Below are 25,928 nucleotides of genomic sequence, written 5' to 3'. Positions count from 1 at the left end.
AAAACGTTTGACCTCTGTCATTGCCAACAAAGGATATATCACAAAGTATTGAGATGAAATTTTGTTTCTGACCAAATACTTATTTTCCACCATAATATGCAAATAAAATGAAAAAAAAAACAGACAATGTGATTTTCTGGATTTTTTTTTCTCAGTTTGTCTCCCATAGTTGAGGTCTACCTATGATGTAAATTACAGACGCCTCTCATCTTTTTAAGTGGTGGAACTTGCACTATTGCTGACTGACTAAATACTTTTTTTCCCCACTGTATACACAGTACTGTGCAAAGGTTTTAGGCAGTTGTGGAAAAAATGATTGCGTAAGAATGTTTTCAAACATAGAAGTGTTAACACTTTAATTGTATCAATTATCAGAATGCAAAGTGAATGAACAAAAGAGAAATCTGAATCAAATCAATATTTGTTGTGCCCACCCTTTGCCTTCCAAACATCATCAGTTATTCTAGGTAGACTTGTACAAAGTCACTGATTTTGTAGGATTTTAATCCACGTATGAGTAACAAATTTTTATCAAACGGGTGATAATGATCAGCATTTTCGTATAGGTTTAAATACCGTTATTAACTGAAACAGAAATAGTTGTGTAGGAGGCTTAAAACTAGGTGAACAGACAAACTCTGCTGCATATGTGAGTTTCTGGAAGACAGCTTAATGTCATAGGTCATGGCACCATGGCAAAACTGAGCACAACCACAAGACACAAGGTAGTTATACTGCATTGGCAAGGTCTCTTCCAGGCAAATATTGCAAAGCAGACGGGGGGTTTCGGGATATGCTGTTCAAGCATGTTTTAAAAAGTACCAGGAAAAGGTACACAGTGGTCTGCCACAGACACATCATGCCTACTTCCCTTCAATATTAGAATATATTCAGTAGTGCCATCCGCTCAGGACTGTCAGCAAACAGTGGGACCCAGCTACGCCCATCTACTGTTCAGAAAATTCTGTCCAGAAGTAGTCATCATGTAAGTATTTCAGCCAAACACCATACCTTTGACATAGAAACAAGGCCAAGTTAATCAAGTAAGCACAAAAATATAGAAACCAGGATGCAGAAAAATGGCAGCAGTCGAAATATTCGGCTGTAACAGAAGGCAGTTTGTTTTCCAAATAATAAGTGGTTGCAGGCAATAGTGAAGCATGAGCAAGCTTCCTTGCAAATTCTGGTCTGCATTTCTGCAAATGAAATTAGTTTTGATCAGGATTAATGGGGTACTCATTACTGAGAAATACAGGCAGATGCTTCTCAGTCATGCAATACTAAAAAGGAGCCATTTCATTGGCTTCAAAAGTTTTCTGCAGGACAAGGACCCTAAAACATACAGCCATTGTCATTAAGAGTTTGGATAAGAGCAATAAGTCCTGGAAGATATTGTGTCCCCGCAGAGCACTGATATCAACACTGAGTCTCTGTGGGATTACATGAAGATACAGAAAGATCTGTGCAAGCCAGCATCCACAGAAAATATGTGGTTAGTTCTCCCAGATGTTTGGAACAACCTTCCTGCCGAGTTCCTTCAGAAACTGTGTGCAATTGTACCCATAGTAATTGATAAATTTAACCCCTTTCTGTCATGTGACATACCATCCCGTCCATGTGCCCTGGGACTTAATTCCCAGGGACGGGATAGAACGTCACAGCGATCAGCGGCACCCACGTGATGAGTGCCGCTGATCGCGGCCGGGTGTCAGCTGATTATCACAGCTGACACCCAGCACAATGTGTCAGGGGCGGTCACGGACCACCCCCGACACGTTAACCCCTTGCACACCGCGATCAAACACGATCGCGGTGTACCGGGGTTAAAGGGAAGCATCGGCAGGGAGGGGGCTCCCTCCGTGCTTCCCTGAGCCCCCCACAGCAGCGCAATGTGCAGCACTGCTGCGGGGGGCTCCATCCCTGCAGGTCCCCGAATCCAAGATGGCGACGGGGACCTTCGGGGGCCTGCAGGGAGCTGGTTTCCTCATGCCTGCAAAGCGCAGGCAAGGAGGAAGCCTTGTGCAGTGCCTGTGACAGATCGCTGATCTGTCACAGTGATCTGTGATGTGACAGATCAGCGATGTCACAGGACAGTGATGTCCACCTGGGACAATGTAATAAAGTTAAAAAAAAAAAGTGTAAAAATAATTTTTTAAAAATCGCTAATTAAAAAAAAAAAAAAAAAAAAATATTCCCTAATAAATTCATTTTTTGGAAATAAAAAAAAAAACAAAGTACACATATTTGGTATCGCCGAGTCCGTAACGACCCGCCCTATAAAACTGTCCCATTAGTTAACCCCTTTAGCGAACCCCTTAAAAAAATATAAAAAAAGAAGCAAAAAATAATGATTATCATACCGCCGAACAAAAAGTGCAATAACGCGCGATCAAAAAGACGCATATGCATGGTACCGCTGAAAACGTCAACTTGTCCCGCAAAAAAAGAGCCGCCATACAGCATCATCAGCGAAAAAATAAAAGTTATAGCTTGCAGAATAAAGCAATGCAAAAATAATTATTTTTTTTATATAAAATTGTTTTCATTGCATAAAAGTGCCAAAACATAAAAAAACCTAAATGAGGTATCGCTGTAACCATACTGACCCGAAGAATAAAAGGGCTTTATCAATTTTACCACACGCGGAACGGTGTAAACGCACCCCCCAAAAGAAATTCATGAAACGCTGGTTTTTGTTGAATCTGCGTCCCAAAAATCAGAATAAAAAGCGATCAAAAGATGTCACGTGCCCGAACAGGATACCAATAAAAGCGTCAAGTCGTTCCGCAAAATATAAGACCTCACATGACTCAGTGGGTCAAAATATGGAAAAATTATAGCTCTCAATATGTGGTGATGCAAAAACTATTTTTACAATAAAAAGCGTCTTTTAGCGTGTGACAGCTGCCAAACATAAAAACCCGCCATAAATAGTAAATCAAACCCCCCGTTATCACCCCCTTAGTTGGGTAAAAATAATAAAATAAAAAAATTGTATTTATTTCCATTTTCCTATTAGGGTTAGGGCTGAGATTAGGGTTAGGGGTGTGTTGGGGTTAGGGTTGGAGTTAGAATTGGGGGGGTTTCCACTGTTTCAGCACATCAGGTGCTCTCCAAATGCAACATGGCATCTGATCTCAATTCCAGTCAATTCTGCGTTGAAAAAGTCAAATGGTGCTCCTTCCCTTCCAAGCTCTGCCATGCGTCCAGTGTTTTACCCCCACATATAAGGTATCAGCGTACTCAGGACAAATTTCAAAGCAACTTTGGGGTCCTATTTCTCCTGTTGCCCTTAGGAAAATAAAAAATTGGGGGCAAAAATATCATTTTTGTGGAAAAAAATGATTTTTTTATTTTCACGCCCGGGCGTTATAAACTTCTTTGAAGCACTGGGGGGTTCAAAGTGCTCACCACACATCTAGGTAAGTTCCGTGGGGGGTCTAGTTTCCAAAATGGGGTCACTTATGGGGGATTTCCACTGTTTAGGTACATTCGGGGCTCTCCAAAGGCAACATGACACCCGCAGAGCATTCCATCAAAGTCTGCATTCCAAAACGTCACTACTTCCCTTCCGAGCCCCGACGTGTGCCCATACAGTAGTTTTCTCCCACATATGAGTTATCAGCGTACTCAGGACAAATTGGACAACAACTTTTGGGGTCCAATTTCTCCTGTTACTCTTGGGGAAAATAAAAAAATTGGGGACTAATTGATCATGTTTGTGGAAAAAATACGATTTTTTTATTTTCATGCCCGGGCATTATAAACTTCTGTGAAGACCTTGGGGGTTCAAAGTGCTCACCACACATCTAGATAAGTTCCTTGGGGGGTCTAGTTTCCAAAATGGTGTAATTTGTGGGGGTTTTTCACTGTTTTGGTACATCAGGGGCTTTCCAAACGCTTCATGGTGTCCGATCTCAATTCCAGCCAAAAACGTCAAATGGCGCTGCTTCTCTTCCGAGCCATGCGCCCAAATAGTGGTTTACCCTCACATGTGGGGTATCAGCATACTCAGGACAAATTGCACAATAACTTTTAGGGTCCTGTTACCCTTGGGAAAATAAAAATTGGGGTGAAAAGATCATTTTTGTGGAAAAATATGATTTTTTAATTGTACCGCTGTACGTTATAAACTTCTGTGAAGCCCTTGTTGGTTCAAAGTTCTCACCACATATCTAGATAAGTTCCTTGGGGGGTCTAGTTTCCAAAATGGGGTCACTTGTGGGGGGTTTCCACTGTTTAGGTACATCAGGGGCTCTCCAAATGTGACATGGCGTCCAATCTGAATTCTAGCCAATTTGGATTGAAAAAGTCAAACGGCGCTCCTTCCCTTCTGAGCTCTGCCATGCGCCGAAACAGTGGTTTTCCCCCACATATCAGGTATCAGCGTACTCAGGACAAACTGCACAATAACTTTTGCAGTCCAACTTCTCCTGTTACCCTTGGTAAAATAAAAAAAAAATTGAACCTGAAGTATTTTTTTTGTGAAAAAAAGTTAAATGTTCATTTTTTTTAAAATATTCAAAAAATTCCTGTGAAGCACCTGAAGGGTTAATAAACTTCTTGAATGTGGTTTTGAGCACCTTAAGGGGTGCAATTTTTAGAATGGTGTCACTTTTGGGTATTTTCTATCATATAGACCCCTCAAAGTGGCTTCAAATGTTATGTGGTCTGTAACAATAAAATGTTGTTGCAAAAATGAGAAATCGCTGGTCAACTTTTAACCCTTATAACTTCCTAAGAAAAAAAAATTTGGGTTCCAAAATTGTGCCGATGTAAAGTAAACATGTGGGAAATGTTACTTATCAAGTTTTTTGTGTGCCATATCTCTGTGATTTAAGGGCATATAAATTCAAAGTTGGAAAATTGCAAAATTTTCGCCAAATTTCTGTTTTTTTCCCACAAATAAACGCAAGTTATATGAATGAAATTTCACCACTAGCATGAAGTACAATATGTCACGAGAAAACAATGTCAGAATCACCAGGATCCATGGAAGCGTTTCAGAGTTATTATCTCATAAAGGGACAGTGGTCAGAATTTTAAAAATTGGCCCGGTCATGAATGTGCAAACCACCCTTGGGGGTTAAGGGGTTAAGCTGTTTTGAAGACAGAGGGTGCTCACACCAAATATTGATCTGATTTAGAGTTCTCTTTTGTTCATTCACTTGGCATTTTTTCATTGCTAAAAATAAACTTGGCTTTTTTTTATTTTTGATTGCATTCTTATTTTCCCATAACTGCCTAAAATGCTTGCACAGTACTGTATATGTCATAATTGCACGGGTATTGCCTCTGTACCAGTGCGATTAGTTGTCGGAGCCGTGCTGATATGTACATAGCTGAGCTCCTGCTTGAAACGCTAAGAACACCGATCCCAACAGCTTAACCTCTCAGATGCCATGGTCAAAATGACAGCATCAGAGGAGTGTGAATGAGCAAGTGCATCCTCCCATCAGAACACTCGCCCTCCTCACCATCATTCGTGGGGTGCCGATTGGGTTGGCCCAACACATGAATGAGTAGAATTTGAATCTTGGAAAAAGAACCAATGGCATAACTGCTGCTTTTTTTTTCTCCTCATAAATAAATATTAAAAGTTAAGTAATTACATATTCCCCTGACAAGTACAACTCATTCCAAATCATGCCCTCACATGGATACATGATCAATAAACAAATGTGACTTCTGGAATGTGTCAATGAAAAATAGACATTGTCTGTAAACGGTTCATTTAAAGCAGTGGTTCTCAAACTCCAGTCCTCGTGGACCCCAACAGGTCATGTTTTCAGGATTTCCTTAGTATTTCACAGGTGATGGAAGTATCATCAAGGCATCAGGAATTCTCTCACATGTGTAACACTATGGAAAACATAACCTGTTGGGGTCCGTGAGGATTGGAGTTTGGGAACCACTGATTTTATAGCAACCCATGAGCAAATTTGGTCAGCATGTTACCTATTGCCCAAAGTGGTTCACAAATGCAACATAGACATAGGAAATTTGAGAATTAAGACCTATGCCTTCACGGTTTATTCAGTTCTGCGATTTTCCTGTTGTGTGAAGGAGCAATAAAGGGTTGTTAGATACATAAAATGCCTTGTATTTCCTGTGACGTTTTGTCTTAGCATTCACTGGGGATTCTCAAATGGTACTTCACCAGGAGGATGGCCCTGCTGTTACTTCTCCGCAGCTTCTATCACTCTTCTGAAGCAGGACAAATAAAGCAAACTACAAAAATGATTAGGGTTTAAAAATCGATATTTATACAGGTCATTTTATGTTTTATCGTACAATTTGCTTTTTGCCTCTAGGGGCATACAATGTGGAGTTTAGTGCTCCTAGGGTTATCATGTGGGTGATGGCTACTGAATGTAGTAGAACTCCTGAGATCCAGGTTGTGTGTGTGTATATATGCACTATATCCAAGAAGTATCATTTCTCCTTGCGGAGAATAACATGCTAAGCATGTCGAGGTGTGGAGACTTAGAGTTCTAGTCCTCTTCCTCTCTGAAGAGACAATTTGCATATATATGCACTATATTATTAACACCCTAGTGACGGAGCCAAATTTTTTAAATCTGACCAGTGCCAATATATATGGTAATAATAACTCTGGAACACTTCAACAAATCCCAGTGATTTTGAGATTGTTTTTTCATGACACATTGTACTTTATGATAATGGTAAATTTAGGTCAATGTGTTTTGTTTTTATATATAAAAAAAATCAAAAATTTGAGAAAAATGTTAAATTAGCAATTTTCAAACTTTGAATGATTATCCCTTTAATCCAGGTAGTCATACCACACAAAAACATTCATAAATAACATTTTCCACATGCCTGCTTTACATCAGCACCATTTGTAAAATGTTATTTTATTTTGTTAGCATTTTAGGAGGTTTAAAAATGTAGCAGTAATTTTTCATTTTATCAAGGAAATGTGCAAAATTTATTTTTTTAGGGACCTATCCAGGTTTGAAGTGCCTTTGGGGCTCGTATGTATTGGAAAACCCCCAAAAGTTATACCATTTTAAAAACGGCACCCCCTGACATATTGAAAACTGCAGTCAGGTAGTTTATTAACCCTTCAGGTGGTTTTTCAGAAATTAATGCATAGTGGCATGACAGAAATGAAAATGTGTATTTTTACCACCTAAGTGCCACTAACTTCTGAACAGGTTACAACAGCCGTTAGACTCTTAGGCCACTATTTGGTCGTGAATTGCCATGGCAAACATCAGGACCACACAATCATGATCTCAGAGTGCCGATTGAGATAAAGAGGAAGCCCCCACACTCTGTTAACCATTTATATGATGTAGTCACTATTGACAGCAGCATCTAAGGGGTTAAAAAGATTTGGACGGTGCAAACACTGATCGTGGCTGATGCAGCAAGTTGTCAGCTATATTGTACAGCCGACAGCTACTGGATTGTCACCTGTATGGGGATGCTATTCTCTTATATCTCACGTCAGTTAAGACGTTTTGGCGGTCATTAAGGGATTAAATTTCTTTAGTTTTTAACATAAAATGATTAACTAAATTAACATTATAGCATCTACAAACTAACTGATCATTTGCTTTTAAAGATTAGAGGAAAAGGTCTGGACTGGTCTACAATCGTGAAGGATTTTAACCTGTTAAAGTGGCTGGGAGCAAACTCATTCCGGACAAGTCATTACCCATACGCTGAAGAGATCATGGACCTGTGCGATAAATATGGTATTGTGGTCATCGATGAATGTCCAGGAGTGGGCATAAGACAGGCGTAAGGAATACTTATTGTAATTGTTTATCTTCTGCTTTTTTTCTGCAAGAAACTCTATAGAGAATAGAAGAGCTTAAGATGAGCTTTTCTTCACAGGACTTTTTAAAAGGGGTTTTCTAAGATCACAGTATTGATGGACTATCCTTAGAATAGGCAATTAATATCAGATCATTAGGAGGACAGCTCTCGGCACCACTATGTGGAACTGCTTTGCAGAAGCCTGCGCACTGTCTACCTAGTAGTAGCTGTGCAGCATTGTCCAATTGATGTATATAGGAAAATGCTTCAACCACACTACTTAGTAGATTGCATGCAGATACACAGAAAGATGTTTACATTGCCTGCGGTGTAAACAGATTCTACGCAACTTTAAAAGTTAAAATTTATTGGACAAGGGTGGTGGAAGACATAAATTAAAAAAAAAAATTACTATACCTACCTCACGCACTGGCACTACTCCTTGGAACTCAGTAGTTTGTCTACAGTCAGTCTCCTGACATCAGCATAGGCAAGGGGTGTCACGTGATCGTCTGAAGCCTGCACATTTCGTGCAAACAGTAAGAAATGTGCTGTGATGTGATGCCTCCCATTGGATCTTGATGCCAGGAGACCGGCAGGGGACACAATACTGAGTGCGGAGGATCATATCGGGCTAGGAGGCAAGTATAAGATTTTTTTTTTTTATTTCATGGGCCCATTAAGTTCAACTTTTTTATAGTAGTGGATAACCCATGTAAGATTAGTGATTATTTCTTAATACATGACACATGGAAGCATGTAACATTTACTCCTTTCCAGCTATAGCAATCTGTTATTTATTTTGCATATAAAGTTATTGCACACACTTAACCATCGCATGCGCAGCACAACTGGTTCTAGAGCCTTTAAATCAGTGTTCCCCAACTCCAGTCCTCAAGAGCCACCAACGGTTCATGTTTTCAGGAGTTCCTTAGTATGGCTCAGGTGATAATTGCAGTACCTACACAGGCAATAATTCCATCACCTGGTCAATACTAATTAAATCCTGAAAACATGACCTGTTGGTGGCTCTTGAGGACTCGAGTTGGTGAACACTGCTTTAAATGAAAGCTTTTAAAGTACAAAAATGCTTTGTAATATCCGATGTAGGCTGGAAATGTTCACATGACACTGACCACTGTTTGGTCACACATTCCAGTGGTGGTATGAATTCTGAATACTTGTACTTGTCTTGTACTTGTCTTGTTAGTATTAGCTATGCATATAGTATAAATATAAGCGTCAAGGGGTGGAACAGTCAAATGGAATATTTTATTAAGCGTAACTGAATAAACATGTACTGTGAATATTTCCTTTGATCTGTGCCTTGTTTTTCTTCGTGTTACTGTTAGAGAAAGTTTTGGAAACAAGTCTCTGCAACATCATTTAGTTGTCATGGAGGAACTTGTACAAAGAGATAAAAACCGACCTTCAGTGGTGATGTGGTCAGTCGCCAATGAGCCAGCCTCACAGCTACCTCCTGCAGGATATTATTTTAAGTAAGTGGGTAGCCTTGTTGAATACCATAAAGCATCGTCCCATATATCATTATTACCATATTGGTACAAAATGGTAATCTGTCAAATTTATTTTCCCTATATGCATCTCCATCATTGACTTTTTATGATTTTGTTGATCTTCTGGTCAGCAGTAGAGATGAGCGAACATCGTCGGCTCCCTCCTTATTCGGCAAGCTATAGCGTTTACCAAAGAAGCTGCATCGGGAACCCGGTTACTTGGCGTGCACCCGATGATCAGCTGTTCGGCGCCGCAGCTGCATGTGTCGCAGCTGTGTCACAGTCACAACACGTGCATGGAGAGCCTGTGTGTTGTGACTGTCACACAGCCGTGACAGAGACATGCAGCTGCGGCGTCGAACAGCTGATTATCGGAAGCGCTTCAGGTATCGGGTTCCCGATGCAGCTTCTTCAGTAAGCGCTATAGCTTGCCGAATAAGAAGGAAGCCTACGATGTTCGCTCATTTCTAGTCAGCAGTAATTGTAAACATGCTACTTAATAAAAAATATATATATTCCTGCTCCTTCCTAATGCTGGACAATTCCTTTTTATTGTCTTTTGTTGTCTGGGTGAACAACTGAAATGCAAGTCTAGCATTATCCCATTAAAAAGCGGAGCCGAATGCCTTATTACGATTTGCACCCACTCGTGCAATGAATTTTTAACTCTATAACTGCTAGTAGTAATGCACTTTTATGTACACTAAAAATCTGAATGATAAAACAGAAAAAAAATCACATCCCTATACCTGTACATTTTCTAAAAGTCACCAGGCACATTGTAAAAATTGCACCATACACTTTCATGCATCTCCATGCAAGTTTGCATCATAGCATATTTTGTTAAATGTTTGAACATTTAGCCAGAAAATCTGAATTTTTAAGCAGGATGAGCTATATAATTTACTCCTAAAATAAGTTTAAGATGTATAGAAATGCCACATAGAAGAATTTTGGCTTACTCTTGTACATTTTGGCAAACTGCAGTCTATCTTTTTCCATGGTACATGACGGCACCACGAGAGAGGGGATCCGCCCTACGAGGACAGGAAACCTTCAAGATAAAAGGGGGCGGCTCCTCTCTCCGCATCAGTTGGTTTCCTGTCCTCGACGGGGAACCCTCAAGATGAAAGCCTCTTTGAAGATTCCGAAGAAGAGGATGCCTGGACCTGGGTCGGGTGATTAATGGCAGGCATGGGTTTGCTACACCCGACACCGGGTACCGGTAGTCGCCTCGGGGGCCATATATGCCTATGTCCCCCCTGAGCGAAGGCATGGCCACAGCCGGAGGGCAGATGCCCAGGCGAAGCGGAGTACCTTGGCGGTGGACCCTCCAAGATGGCGGCACACGAAGCAAGTCCAGGAAGGCCACTGGTAGTGTTCCCTCCCTGTCGACATATAGTGGCCATGCAGCCCAGGAGCACATCGGTGCCCGGGCAGAGAGCTCCTCGGAGGCCACAAACAGTGTACCCTCCCTGTGGAAGACCAGACACCGGACCCCGCAGCGGAGGCAGCATGAAGAAGTGCAGTTGTTACTGCCGCTGCTGTCCAACGCTAGTGCCCTGGGTTCAAGTCTGCCTGAGAACAGTGATCTTCTTCCTAAAAGCATACCTGCAGTCAGGTCAGGAAGGGGTCCATCGCGCAGGTAAGGGGTGTCTGGGGGCCCCGAAGCATGCAGGGCCCAAGCGCTCACCCGGCCCGGGTTCGTATGGCCGCACCGGGAGGGGCGCGCGTTGGGAGCGCGCATGATGGCCGATGAACCGGAAGTCGTTGCGTGCGACCCGGAAGTAGAGCGGCGCACACAGCACCGCGGGGCCTGGGAGAGGCAGAAGGTGTGCACGGTCCCAGGGGAGGCACGCAGAGTCAGAGGGCACGCACACGCGCGCGTCCACAGCAAGCGGGGCAGGTGCAAGACCAGGTGGTCTAAAAAAAAAAAAAAAAAAAAAGGGGATACTATTTAAGATCGCCAGGAAAGGCAAGCAGGCGTCACAGCACCAATGTTGAGTGAGGTGGCTACTTGCAGCCATAAGCAGCATAATGGAGAGCCCTTCGCCAGAGCATGTACAGCCGTGCCAGGAAGCAAAGGAGAGGCGGTCGTGCTCAGAGGAAAAAGCAAAGACACGCCGCAGCAGTAGTGTGAGCCACTCGGGCAGCGCACGAGCGGATCGTCACCGCAGGAAAGAGGGGTCCATAGTCTCGTTGGGAGACAGTGAAAGGACCAGCCAACCTCCAGATCCGGTACCCGTTCTATGAAGCGTCCGAGTGGTGAGTGAACTTCGAGAAAGTCCAGTAATCTAATGTCTGTTCTCTTTCTCTTTTTCTCCTCTCTTTCCCTCTCCTCCTCCTCTTATATACATTGACGGGGTGGAGTATAGGAGGTCCCTAAGAAATGTAGAGGGAAGTCAAAAAATAAAGAATGTGCTTTATGTAAAAGTCCCGCAGAAGCAGCCTGGAACAAAAAGTTATGCCAGGAGTGCATTAACAAGACCATAGCGGAGGAGACACCCTCATTTTCGGATAGTCTGAGGGCCATAATTCAGACAGAAGTTGCCAAGTCAGTAAGAGCATTACAGACTGTAGATACAGAGAGGAAAACTAGGAGATCAAGCCCCTCAGGGGTCTCTCAACAAGACTCTACAGGGTCAGAGGACGACTCAAATAAGTCGCAGTATTCAGGAAGTAGCTCGGACGGGGAAGATACGTTTCCAGTAGAAACCACGGATGAACTCATTAAAGCAGTTAGATCTACCATGGGGCTAGTAGAAGAACGGACAAAAAAGACAGCCCAACATCTCATGTTCAGCAGACTGCAAAAGAAAAAACGTAAGACCTTCCCTGTTAATGAGCAACTAAAAGCACTCATAAAACGCGAATGGGAAAAGCCAGAAAGGAAGTCCCAGATAACGAATTCCCTGAAGAGGAGATACCCCTTTGAGGAAGAGGCATCCTCATCCTGGGATAGGGCCCCTAAAATTGATGTAGCGATATCAAAGGTCGCCAGAAAATCTTCCCTACCCTTTGAGGACCTGGGGTTTCTAAAAGAGCCGCTGGACCGAAAGGCGGACAATTGCCTTAAAGCAGCCTGGGAAACCTCGGCTGGCGCACTAAGACCCACCATCGCAGCCACTTGTGTGGCTAGGTCCCTGAAGATATGGACAGACAACTTGGAGGATCAATTAGAACAAGGAGTTCCCAGAGAGACGGTTCTGGAAGCATTACCGGCTATTAGAGCGGCGGCAGACTTTCTCGCAGAGGCGTCAGCAGATTCGGCCAGGCTAGCGTCAAAGTCAGCAGCCTTAACCAATGTAGGACGACGTGTGGTATGGCTCAAATGCTGGCCGGGGGACACCCAGGCAAAAATGAAACTTTGCTCTCTACCATGTGAGGGGAATTTCTTATTCGGTCCGGCATTGGATGAAGTGTTGGAAAAAGCGAGTGATACAAAAAAGAATTTTCCGAAACAACCATTTCAAGCCTTTCGGCGCTCCTTTCAGAGGGGCCGAAAATTTAGAAGGCAACAATTTAAAGATCGTGACAGAAACAATTCTGACAGGCGATACAGAGGAGGGAGAAGCTTCTATTTCAGTAAGCCCCCTAGAGAAGCCAAAAAACTCACTCAGTGACGGTCCTTCTCAGGTGGGGGGAAGGCTCTCTCACTTCCACCCAGCCTGGGAAAGGATCTCATCCAGCACCTGGATCCGACAGATAGTAGGGTCAGGTCTGGAGTTAAAATTCCACCACTGGCCACCACAAAAATTCATTCAAACTCCGGTACAATCATCTCAAGAGAGACAAAAGAGTTTGGAAGAGGAGGTATTATCGCTTATACAAAAACTCGTACTGGAAGAAGTTCCAGAAGAAGAAAAGAGGGAAGGCTTTTACTCCCCCCTATTTCTGATAAAGAAACCAGACGATTCCTGGAGAACGATTGTAAATCTGAAAGGCCTCAACAAGTATCTAGTAGTCCCATCATTCAAGATGGAGACGATAAGATCTACAGTGAAACTCCTCTTCCCTCGGTGTTACATGTCGGTCCTGGATCTCAAGGACTCTTACTATCATGTCCCGATCCGGCAGCAAGACCGCAAATATCTCAGGGTAGCAGTCCAGATAAACTCTCAGTGGCATCATTTTCAGTACAAGGCTCTGCCCTTTGGGGTAGCAACAGCCCCCCGGGTCTTCACGAAATTAATTGCGGAGGTCACGGCACATCTCAGAGAAAAAGATGCTCTAGTAATACCATATCTGGACGACTTCTTGATAGTGGGGAAAGATTTCGCTCACTGTCAGGAACAAGTCAGGACAGTGATAGAGACTCTTCAGACTCTGGGTTGGCAACTGAACTTCAAAAAATCCAGGTTGGAACCAACGATGGTCCAGAATTTTTTGGGCCTAACAATAGACTCGGTAATACAGGAGTGTCGCCTCCCAGAGGAAAAAGAAGAGAAAATCAAAAATCTAATCAGAACAACATTAGGAAAGCCAACAATGACTCTGAGGAAAGCCATGTCAGTGTTGGGGTCCCTAACCTCCTGCATACCAGCGGTAAAATGGGCTCAATTTCACACAAGGGAACTTCAGTGGTGTGTGTTACAAAGCGATCTGACACTTCAGGGGCAGTTAGAACAGAAGCTCACCATCCCGGATCCTGTACTCCAGTCGCTAAAACGGTGGTTACATATAGAGTCCACTCCGAGGGGAGTACCCTGGACATATGCAGCCTCCAGAGTAGTCACGACAGATGCCAGTCCCTGGGGCTGGGGAGCCCATCTAGACACCCTGTGGCTCCAAGATCCTTGGGCTCAGGAGGAAAAAGATCTATCCTCAAACGAATGGGAGCTACTAGCCATCGAAAGAGCGCTGGAAGGATTACTGACACACCTGAGAGGACATCATGTGAAAGTCCTATCGGACAATCGTACAGCAGTTGCATACGAAAACCATCAAGGGGGCACCCGTTCTCGGTCGTTAATGGAAATAGCAAAAAGAATCCTGACTCTGGCGGAACATCAGTTCCTCTCATTATCGGCCCTGCATATCCGAGGCGCGGACAACCTGAAGGCGGACTTTCTGAGCAGGAACCACTTAAAGCAAGGAGAATGGTGCCTAAAAGAGTCCATTTTTCAACAAATTGTGCAGAGGTGGGGAAAACCCATAATAGATCTCTTCGCCTCAAAGGCCAACAGAAAAGTTCAAAAATTCTGCTCCCTAAGACCAGCAGACATGCCACTGGCGGTAGACGCCTTCAGAATAAAATGGACATCAGGTCTCCTGTACGCATTCCCTCCAATATGCCTCATTCCATTAGTCCTGAAAAAGATCAGGGAGGACCAAGTCAGAGTAATTATGATAGCTCCCTTTTGGACAAAAAGGCCGTGGTTCTTTTGGCTGAGAGTGATGTCAGTGACAGACCCATGGGTGCTCCCAGAGGATCACGACCTCCTAACACAGGGTCTCTTCAATCATCCTCCGAATTCCAGGCTGCATTTGACAGCCTGGAATTTGAAAGGTCACTATTAGAGAAGAAAGGTTTTTCAGCAAGGTTGATTTCCACCCTAATCAGTAGCAGAAAGCCAGTGACTCCAAAAATATATGGGAGGATATGGAGGAAATTTTTGTCCACCTCAGGCCCTATACAGGAGGGGGAAGTGCCTGTGAGGGCAGTGCTAGAATTCCTACAAAGGGGTTTAGACTTGGGCTTAGCGGTCAGCACCCTGAAAGTACACGTTTCAGCCCTGGCAGCATTATTCAACTATGACCTGGCAAGCGATAGATGGGTCGCCAGATTTATCCGGGCCTGCACTAGGGCTGACTCTGTCCCATCTCCTAAACCTCCTCCCTGGGATCTAAATTTAGTCCTATCATCTCTAACGGAAAGTCCGTTTGAACCAATAAACGCAACATCAGATAAAGTGTTAACTTTAAAAACAGCCTTGTTAGTAGCGCTCACATCGGCACGTAGGGTTGGGGACTTACACGCACTATCAGCAGATCCACCATACACTCAGGTTATGGACGATAGAGTCGTGTTGAGATTAGATCCAGCATACCTCCCTAAGGTAGTGTCGAAATTCCACAGAGCTCAGGAAATAATCTTGCCATCCTTTTGTCCTAACCCCGGTAACAAAAAGGAAGAGAGATTACATTGCTTAGACGTTAGAAGATGTATCCTACAGTATTTAGAGGTGACAAAACCATGGAGGAAACAGAGGGCCTTATTTGTCTCATATCAGGGAGCAAGGAAAGGCCTTAAAGCCTCTAAGCAAACTATAGCTAGATGGGTGAGAGAGGCCATCATACTAGCATATGGTAGTGCAGGCAGGGCTGTTCCAGAGGGCCTAAAAGCCCACTCCACGAGGGCCATGGCAACATCCTGGGCGGAGAAAGCGGACGCCTCCATCGACCAAATCTGTAAGGCGGCCACTTGGTCCTCTCCATCTACCTTTTTCAGACATTACAGATTAGACCTATCTGCTACCTCTGATCTCACATTTGGGAGAAGAGTGTTACAGGCAGTGATCCCCCCCTAAAGAGAATACAAATCTCTGTAACTCTCTCGTGGTGCCGTCATGTACCATGGAAAAACACGGGTATTACGTACCTGGTAATGTGTTTTTTCATGAGACATGACGGCACCCTTATATTCCCGCCCTATTTGATCACGTCATTAGTTGGGTGTTTTTTGTTAGTATTATACACCCCCTTGGTGTTGGAAATTTAGCAGTGTAAAATAGGTATTATTTATGTGTACACTAACCTGCGGAGTTCCTCTCGTGCTCTGTAAAACAACTGATGCGGAGAGAGGAGCCGCCCCCTTTTATCTTGAAGGTTTCCTGTCCTCGTAGGGCGGATCCCCTCTCTCGTGGTGCCGTCATGTCTCATGAAAAAACACATTACCAGGTACGTAATACCCGTGTTTTTTAATGTTTGTGTCGGCAGTGTGGTCCTCCTGGGTCTCCTACCATAGCGTTTAATTCTATTCAAATGTCGACTGATAGTTCGCACTGATGCAGCCTGCAGGACAGCTTGAATTTCTTTGGAACTTGATTGGATCTGCTTATCTACCATCCAGACTATCCTGCGTTGCAGCCTTTCATCAATTTTTCTGTGCTGTCCACTTCCAGGAAGATTAGCTACAGTTCCATGGGTTGTAAACTTCTTGATTGTGTTGCGCATCGTTGACAAAGGAACATCAAGATCTTTGGAGATGCACTTGTAACCTTGAGATGGTTGATTTTTCAACAATTTTGGTTCTCAAGTCCTCAGATATTTCTCATCTTCTCCTTCTGTTCTCCATGCTTAGTGTGGTACACACTGACTTTTTGCATGGTGTCTACTTCTTCCCTTTTTATCTGGTTTCAGGTGTGATTTTTCACATTGCCCACACGTATTACTTGCCACGGGTGAGTTTGAACGAGCATCACATACTTGAAACAAAGTTGTTTACCCACAATTTTGTAAAGGTGCCAGCAATTTTGTCCTGCCCATTTTGGGGATGTTGTGTGAATTTATGTCCAATTTGCATTTCTTTTTTTCCTGTTTTTTTTTTTTTTTTTTTTTTGTGGTGTTCCAATACACACAAGGGAAATAAACCTGTTACAACACCTACCTTCACATCCAGATCTGTGCATGTCATCAATAATTCCTTCATTTCGCCGTTCAGGGTTTACCTTTAAATTTACGGTGTTTCCCTTCGGCCTAGCATCCGCCCCAAGTGTTTTCACGAAGGTCATGGCAGTCGTCATGGCCATCCTACCTCCCAGAGGGATTCTAGTTATCCCCTACCTAGACGACCCTCTGATCAAAATCCCATCCTTTCTGGACTGCTGCGAGACATGGTTTCTCAGCAGTGCTGGCTTATCAACAGGGCAAAGTCGTCTCTGATCCTGGCCTAACACTTAGTTTTCCTTGGCATGCTGTTTGACATTGTACGCGTCAGAGTCTTTCTTCCAAAGGAAAAAGCTTCTTCTCTTCTACTCAGTATTTGCTCTCTCAGCCGTCCATCACCCTGCCCCCTTCGGATCCTCATGAGTGGGCTGGGCAAGGTGTTAGTTGCAATGGAAGCAATCCCCTTTGTTCAGTTTCATAGTCGCCCTTAAGTTGCGTTGGTACACAGGAGATCTACTTCTTGGATCACACCATCCTCTTCTCTCAATTCTGAATATTTTTCTATCTACTGGCTAACACAGTACAAAGATATACATCTTTCCTGTATCTATCCTCTTCTGTGAGTAAAACAGTCACTTGCCTGGTGCCTTCTCTCCTACCTCTTTCATCGCGGGAGATTGTTTTGCCCATTACATAGTAACATAGTAGCATAGTTTTGAAGGCTGAAGGAAGACCTTATGTCCATCTAGTTCAGCCTATTTTTAGTGCAGCTGTTCTGCATTGGCAAAAATTCCTTCCCCTAAGCTGGGTCAACCATCTAACTATAATATTCTGTTATTCGTAACCTTCTATACTATTACTCACAAGAAAAGCATCCATTCCTTTCTTAAATTCATTCAGTGAGTTGGCCATCACCACTTCCTCAGGAAGAGAATTCCAGAGCCTCACTGCTCTTACCGTGAAGAACCCTCTTCTATGCTGGTGCAGAAATTCTTTCCTCCAAATGAAGAGAATACCCTCTTGTTCTTGTCACAGTCCTTGGTACAAACAGTTCATTGGAGAGATCTCTGTATTGCCCTCTGATATACTTGTACATATATATTAAGTCTCCCCTAAGTCTTCTCTTTACTAGAGTAAATAGTCCTAATTTTGATAACCTTTCTGGGTATTGTAGTGAACCAACTCCATTTATCATTTTAGTAGCCCGCCTTTGAACCCTTTCAAGTTCAGTAATGTCTTTCTTGAGCACCAGCGTCAAAAATTGCACACAATACTCCAAGTGTGGAAGATTGTGATAAACAAGTCCTGCTTTCTCTTGCAGGTAGTAGTATTTCATCGACTCACAGTAAATTGTGGAGTCCTCACTTCCCAACAACATCTTGGAAATCAGTGCCACCTATCTCGCTCTCCTGCACTGGCTGAACCTACTAGCGGGCCACCTGCTATGCATCCATGGCATACATAAATCTCAAAGAAGATCAGTCATATCAGAAGTCTTTCTCAAAGAAGATCAGTCATATCAGAAGTCTTGTATTCTATCAAGGGCAGAATAAAGGGAGCCTGCGATATCGGCAGTATACATCCCCAAGGTGGACAACTGGGCCGCTGACTTCCTAAGTCACGAGAGCCTCTCTCTGTGAGTGAGTGATCCCTGAACCCATTGGTTTTCAGGCAAATCTCTCAAAGGGGGGGGCACACCCGATTTTGACCTGATGGCAACCAGGATGAACAACAAAGTTCCTCGATTCATGTCCAGGTCTGTGACTCCCTCTTGATCTATTTCGATGCCCTGGTTCTTCCATGGTTTCAGGCTCATCAAGAAGATAAACTCGGAAGGAGTACCAGTCATCCTCATGGCTCACTACTGGCCTAGAAGATCTTGGTACTCAGTAGTGGTCATCCTCATTGCAGACTCCCTGTGGAAGCTTCTGGATCGACTAGACCTTCTTTCACAGGGTCCCCTTTTAGACCAGAATTCATAATCTCAATTTATTGGCATAGCTGTTGAAGCCACAGTCTTAAGAGATGCAGGTTTATCCAGACCATGATCAAGGCAAGGAATCCCTCTTCCTCTTGCATCTATCATCGCACATGGAAGGCCCTTTTTGCTGGTGTGAAGCCAACCAGGCAGACCCCATGTCCTTCTCTCTTCCTTCCCTCTTGGCTTTCCTACAGTCAAGTCTCTCGGCTCCCTTAAGGGTCAGGTTTCTGCCGTTTCATTCCTGTTTCAGAGGAACCTGCCTGCTCGCTCCCAAGTTAAAACATTCCTGCAGGGGGTCACTCATTCCGTTCTCCCTTATCGTCCTCCTATGGATCTTTGAGACCTTAGTCTAGTTTTGAACACCTTCCAGGGCCCCCCTTTCAGCCCATTCAGAAAGTTACTCTCTCCTTACTTACCTGGAAGGTAGCTGTCCTTGTGGCGATCACCTCCATCAGGCGCATCTACATGTTCTGCTGTTCACCCTTACTTGTCCTCCATCAGGACAAAGTAGTGTTGCATCTGGTTCCCTCCTTTCTCCCTAAAGTGGTTTACTCTTTCCACCTTAAGGAGGACATCGTCCTTCCATCCTTCTGTCCGTACCCAGCTCATCCTCTGGAACAGTCCCTCCACAAGTGAGATCTCATTAGAGTACTGAGCCTCTATCTTTCCAGAACAGTTTCCTTCAGACGCTTTTGACTCTTTGTTTGTGATTTCCGAAAGCCACCGTAAAGAACTTCTCACCTTCAAGGACACAATCGCTCGGTGGATCTGCTTCACCATCCTGAAAGCATATCGAGTACAGGATAAACTACCCCTAATTAGGGTTAAAGCTTACTCTACCTGTGCACTGAGGGCGAACGACCCAGTAAGCCATCAGGCCTCTTCGTGACAGCTCTGCAAGGCTGCTACCTGGTCCTTCATTAATATCTTCTCCAAATTCTACAGGGCACATACCTATGCCTCAGCTGATGCCGAGGTTCTGCTAGCGGCAGTTGCCTGGGCTCAGAACTGATCTGGACATTCTTCCTTTTTGCCCACCCTTGAAACTGCTTTGGACGTCCCATGGTCTCCTGTGTCCCTGAATGAATCGATAAAGAGATAAAAGGATTTTGGGTCCTCACTGTAAAATCCTATCTCTGAGCCTTCATTTGAGGGAACACAGCCCCCACCCTTGCTTGTGCCTATGTTGGGCCTGTTTGAAGTTGTTTTCTTGTTGCTTCTTCTACTTCTTTCTCACTAACTGAATAGCTTTGTGTCAGTTGGTGGGTGTACCCTGCCGAGGTGGAACTAACTTTTTTTTTACCTAGTGACAGCCTCCTCGTGGAAGCTGCATACACCCATGGTCTCCTGTGTCCCCCTAAGAAGGTTCCAAGAAAGAGATTTTACGTTGACGTTGAGTACCCAAAATCCCTTTTTAAAAAAAAAAAAACTTTGCTAATATCACCAAGCTTATGTTTTGATTTTTTTTTTTTTTTCAGGACAATCATTGCTCACACTAAAGATTTGGACAGCACTAGACCAGTAACTTATGTCAGCAATGCAAACTTTGAGAGGGACCAAGGTGTAAGTTGTTTTACCTTTATCACAATTTTGAGAATTTACATGGTGATGAGATTACATGAAAAAAGTCATAAAGATGTACTGCATGGATAAAAGTACTGGGATACCCTACAAATTAAAGGGAACCAGGTTTAAAGTACATATGATGATATGGCCACTATCTTTAGGGCCTTTTTTTACAGCATACTGGAATGTTGTAAAAAAAAAAGTCCCCAATCCAGTCTGCAGATTCCAAAAATGAACTATTACTATACTTAGGCGGCGAAGTCTGTTCTGACGAGCATCTCTGGTCTTGATCCAGGCTCCTCCTCTCTTCGTGCATTTGCCGTCCTCCTTCCCCGCTTTGTGTGGATGATGCATTTTTGGTTATCCACAGTGTGTCATCCGTAGCTCTCCTGCACAGGTGCACTATCTGCCCAGCCATCGGAGAGCAAAGTTAAGCCACCATATACACACTACAGTACTTTGCTCTGCCCTCCGCAGGCCACATAGAAGTGTGCCTGCACAGGAGCGCGATGGAGAACACTGTGTGGTAGTAGTAGGACCCGTGATCCACATGAAACAGGGAAGGAGGACGGCAATCACAAAAAGAGAAGAGGCTCCAGATCAAGACCAGAATGGCTCATCGGACCGTAAGTATTTTTTGGGGATTTGCAGACTGGATTGGGGACTTTTTTTTGCGGCATACTAGTATGCTGCAAGAAAAAACCCCATGGTGGTGGTCATACTTTGTATGGGAAAAACCTGGTGACCGTTTCCCTTTAAACCTACAGGCGCATTTATGAAATGCTAATCTAAATTCGTAGTCATTAAAGGGAATCTATCTGCAGTTTTGTGTTATGTAATCTGAGAGCAGTAATGAGGAAGAGGCTGAGACACTGATTTTCAGCAATATGTTACTTATTGGGCTTTGTGCTGTTGTTTCAATACAATGAGTGTGTTATCAGCTAGACCAACCACGCCTCCGGCAGTGATTTAGCAGCTTTCTGTGCACATTCTATAGTGACAGTAAAGGGCCTTTTACACATAGCGATATCGCTAAAGCGTAGCCGATTTTGTGACACAACAGCGATATCGCTAGCGATCTCGCTACATGTGACACTTACCTACGACCACCCCCCCGCTGGATATCGCTGATCGCGCGAGAACGTCCTGGTCCATTTTCTCATTGCCGGCTTCCTGCTGGCGCCGATGAGCGATGCATGGACGCAGGCGGAAGACGTCATCAGAGCTGCGTGTGACAGGTAAGTAACGACCGCCGACCCTGCTGCATCGCTGGTGAGATCTGCCTGTTTGGCAGCTCACTAGCGACCATTTAGCGATGCAGCAGCGGTCCTGACAGGGTCGTATCGTTGTCGGGATCGCTGGTGCATCGCTAAATGTAACGGGACCTTAAGTTGATGATCAGTGCTTTGGGCGGGGGGTAGCTTTCTGAGCTCTGCTATATCTAAAAACACTGATTGTGTCACAACTACTGCACTCAGTAAACAAAGTGATGCATCATTGAAATCGGTCTCTTTGCCTACATTGTGCTGCTCTCAGATAACGTGGCAAAAACCTGGTGACAGATTTTCTTTAACCCCTTCCCGACCAATGACGCTACTTAGACGTCATGAAAAGTCGTGCCAATCCTTGGAATTAGGGTTGGGATTAGGCTTGTGGTTAGGGTTAGAGTTGGGATTAGGGTTAGGGGTGTGTTGAGGCTAGGGTTATGATTAGGGTTAGGGGTGTGTTGGGGTTAGGGTTGGAGTTAGAATTGAGGGGTTTCCACTGTTTAGGCACATCACTGGGTCTCCAAATGCGACATGGCGCCACCATTTATTCCAGCCAATTTTGCGTTCAAAAAGTCAAACAGTGCTCCCTCCATTCCGAGCCCCGACGTGTGCCCAAACAGTGGTTTACCCCCACATATGGGGTATCAGCTTACTCAGGAAAAATTGCACAACAACTTTGGGGGTCTAATTTCTCCTTTTACCCTTGGGAAAATAAAAAATTGAGGGCTAAAAAAATTATTTTTGTGAAAAAAATGAATTTTTATTTTGACGGCTCTGCGTTATAAACTTCTGTGAAGCACTTGGAGGTTCAACATGCTCACTACACATCTAGATAAGTTCCTTAGGGGGTCTAGTTTCCAAAATGGGGTCATTTGTGGGGGAGCTCCAAAGTTTAGGCACATCAGGGGCTCTGCAAACACGACATGGTGTCCGCTAATGATTGGAGCTAATTTTCCATTCAAAAAGTCAAATGACGCTCCTTCCCTTCTGAGCCCTGCCGTGCGCCCAGAAAGTGGTTCCCCCCACATATGGTGTACCAGCGTACTCAGGACAAACTGGACAACAACTTTTGGGGTCCAATTTATCCTGTTACCCTTGGGAAAATAAAAAATAGCGGGCTAAAAAATCATTTTTGAGGGAAAAAAATTATTTTTTATTTTCATGGCTCTGCGTTTATAAACTTCTGTGAAGCACTTGGGGTTTTAAAGTGCTCACTACACATCTAGATAAGCTCCTTGGGGGGGTCTAGTTTCCAAAATGGGGTCACTTGTGGGGGGGTTTCTACTGTTTAGGCATATCAGGGGCTCTGCAAACGCAACATGACACCCGCAGAACATTCCATCAAAGTCTGCATTCCAACATGGCGCTCCTTCTCTTCTGAGCTCTCCCATGCGCCCAAACAGTTGTTCCCCCCCCACATATGGGGTATCGGTGTACTCAGGACAAATTGCACAACAACTTTTGTGGTCCATTTTCTCCTGTTAGCCTTGTCAAAATAAAAAATAGCGGGCTAAAAAATTATTTTTGATGAAAAAAGATCTTATATTTTCACTGCTCTGCGTTATAAACTTCTGTTAAGCACTTGGGGGTTCAAAGTGCTCACTACACATCTAGATAAGTTCCTTTGGGGGGGTCTAGTTTCCAAAACGGGGTCACTTGTGGGGGAGCTCCAATGTTTAGGCACACAGGAGCTCTCCAAACGTGACATGGTGTCCGCTAGCGATTGGAGCTAATTTTCCATTCAAAAAGTCAAATGGCGCTCCTTCCCTTTCGGGCCCTGCCGTGTGCCCAAACAGTGGTTTATGACCACATATGAGGTATCGGTGTACTCAGGAGAAATTGCCCAACAAATTTTAGGATCCATTTTATCCTGTTGCCCATGTGAAAATGAAAAAATTGATGCTAAAAGAAAATTTTTGTGGGAAAAATTAAAATGTCCATTTTTTCCTTCCACATTGCTTTAGTTGCTGCGAAGCACCTGAATGGTTAATCTTCTTGAATAATCTTCTTGAATGTAGTTTTGAGCACCTTGAGGGGTGCAGTTTTTAGAATGGTGTCACTTTTGGGTATTTTCTGCCATATAGACCCCTCAAAGTGACTTCAAATGTGAGGTGGTCCCTAAAAAAAAATGGTTTTGTAAATTTTGATGTAAAAGTGAGAAATCGCTGGTCAAATTTAACCCTTATAATTTCCTAACAAAAAAAAATTTTGTTTCCAAAATTGTGCTGATGTAAAGTAGACATGTGGGAAATGTTATTTAGTAACTATTTTATGTCACATATCTCTGGTTTAACAGAATAAAAAATCAAAATTTGAAAATTGCAAAATTTTCGCCAAATTTCCGTGTTTTTTTTTCACAAACGCAAAAATTATCGACCTAAATTTACTACTAACATGAAGCCCAATATGTTACGAAAAAACAATCACTACGATCCGTTGAAGCGTTCCAGAGTTATTACCTCATAAAGCGACACTGGTCAGAATTGCAAAAAATGGCCTGGTCATTAAGGTCAAAATAGGCTTGGTCATGAAGGGGTTAATATGGATTTGGACCTCTCTTTGCAGATAGTACAACTTCTGTTCTGGGAAAGCTATCATTTGGGTGTTTGGAAATTTTTGCTCATTCATCCAAAACAGCATTTGTGAGGTCAGACACTGATGTTGGATGAGAGGTCCAGGTACACAATGTCCATTCTAGTTCTTCCCCAAGGTGTACAATGCAGTAAAGGTCAGGGCTCTGTGCGGGGATTCAAGGTCTTCTACACAAGTGCCCCAACTATTTCATTATGGACCTTGTTTGCACTGGAGCACAGTCATGCTGCAACAGAAAAGGGCCTTCCCCAAACTGTTCCTTCCAAGTTAGAATTAAGCAATTATCCAAAATGTCCTGGTATGCTGAAGCATTAAGATTTTGTTTTACTGGAACTAAATGGCCTAGGCCAGTCCTTGAAAAACCACCTCACAGCTTTATTACCCTCCACCATACTTTACACTTGGCACACTACAGTCAGACAGGTAATGGCCTCCTTGCATTTGCAGAACTGAGACTTATTCATCAGACTTCCAGGTAAGAGTTCTCCACTCCAGAGAACAACTTTTCACTGCTCCAAAGTCCAGTGGGGATATTCTTTACACCGTTCCATGTGATGCCTGGCATTGTGCTTGGTGTTGTAAGGCTTGTGTGTAGCTGTTTGAAACCCATGCACTTTTCTCCTCCGCATTCAGTGATCCCTGTTTGTAACTTTACACTGTCACCCACTTTTGTGACTGAGCTGCTGTGGTTCCTAAATGCTTTTAGTTATAGTTATTATAGTTAAAGTCTCCCTTCAACCTTAATAATAACTATAAGTCCATCTAGTTCAACCCATATCCTATCCTAACTTGCCCTAACATGTTGATCCAGAGGAAGGCAAAAAAAACCCATGTGGCAAACAGTAAGCTTCACATTGGGGAAAAAAATTCCTTCCCGACTCCACATACGGCAATCAGACTAGCTCCCTTACATTTCAATAATAGCACTCACAGTTGATCGTGAAATATTTAGGAGGGAAGATGTTTCAGGAACGGACTTGTTATAACAGTGATGTCTATTACAGTACACCGCTCAAATTCAATGAGCTTTTTAGAACAAGCTAATCTTTTACAAATATCTATAAACTGGTCTAATGTTAACTGTATAATCTGATTGTTTAATAAAAAGTTTCTTATGCTGATTGATCCAACTTGTGTATGCTGCTTTCTGTATCATTTCCCCATATATATTCCCTCCCCTAATTTACAAATTTATTTTTTTTCTCCTATGTTGCCCCATTCTCACCTTACCTTATTGTAATATAAATTGATAAAAATATTTGAAAACAAATATCTGTAAAGACAGACTGCATGACTGACTAGGGGCTGTGTTACAGTGCCTTGCGAAAGTATTCGGCCCCCTAGAACTTTTCAACCTTTTCCCACATATCATGCTTCAAACATAAAGATACCAAATGTAATTTTTTGGTGAAGAATCAACAAGTGGAACATAATTGTGAAATTGAATGAAATGTATTGGTTATTTTAAATTTTTGTGGAAAGTCAAAAACTGAAAAGTGGGGCGTGCAATATTATTCGGCCCCTTTACTTTCAGTGCAGCAAACTCACTCCAGAAGTTCATTGTGGATCTCTGAATGATCCAATGCTGTCCTAAATGACTAATGA

General features: G+C 43.4%; 1 protein-coding gene across 1 annotated transcript in view; it reads left to right on the top strand.

Moving 5' to 3' along the window:
* GUSB (glucuronidase beta) overlaps nt 1–25,928 on the top strand; it is a 127,529-nt gene that overhangs the window by 80,327 nt on the left and 21,274 nt on the right. Inside the window, exons 7-9 of the mRNA XM_073558921.1 lie at nt 7,595–7,773; nt 9,144–9,290; nt 20,376–20,460. Coding sequence (XP_073415022.1) covers nt 7,595–7,773; nt 9,144–9,290; nt 20,376–20,460 — 411 coding nt within the window. The remainder of the gene's footprint in view (nt 1–7,594; nt 7,774–9,143; nt 9,291–20,375; nt 20,461–25,928) is intronic.

This window comes from Dendrobates tinctorius, unplaced genomic scaffold (assembly GCF_039654945.1).
Source record: "Dendrobates tinctorius isolate UK_male_01 unplaced genomic scaffold, ASM3965494v1 ptg000263l, whole genome shotgun sequence".
Taxonomy (NCBI): Eukaryota; Metazoa; Chordata; class Amphibia; order Anura; family Dendrobatidae; genus Dendrobates; species Dendrobates tinctorius.
The sequence above is the reverse complement of the archived record's forward strand: the minus strand, read 5'-3'. Positions and strand labels throughout refer to the sequence as shown.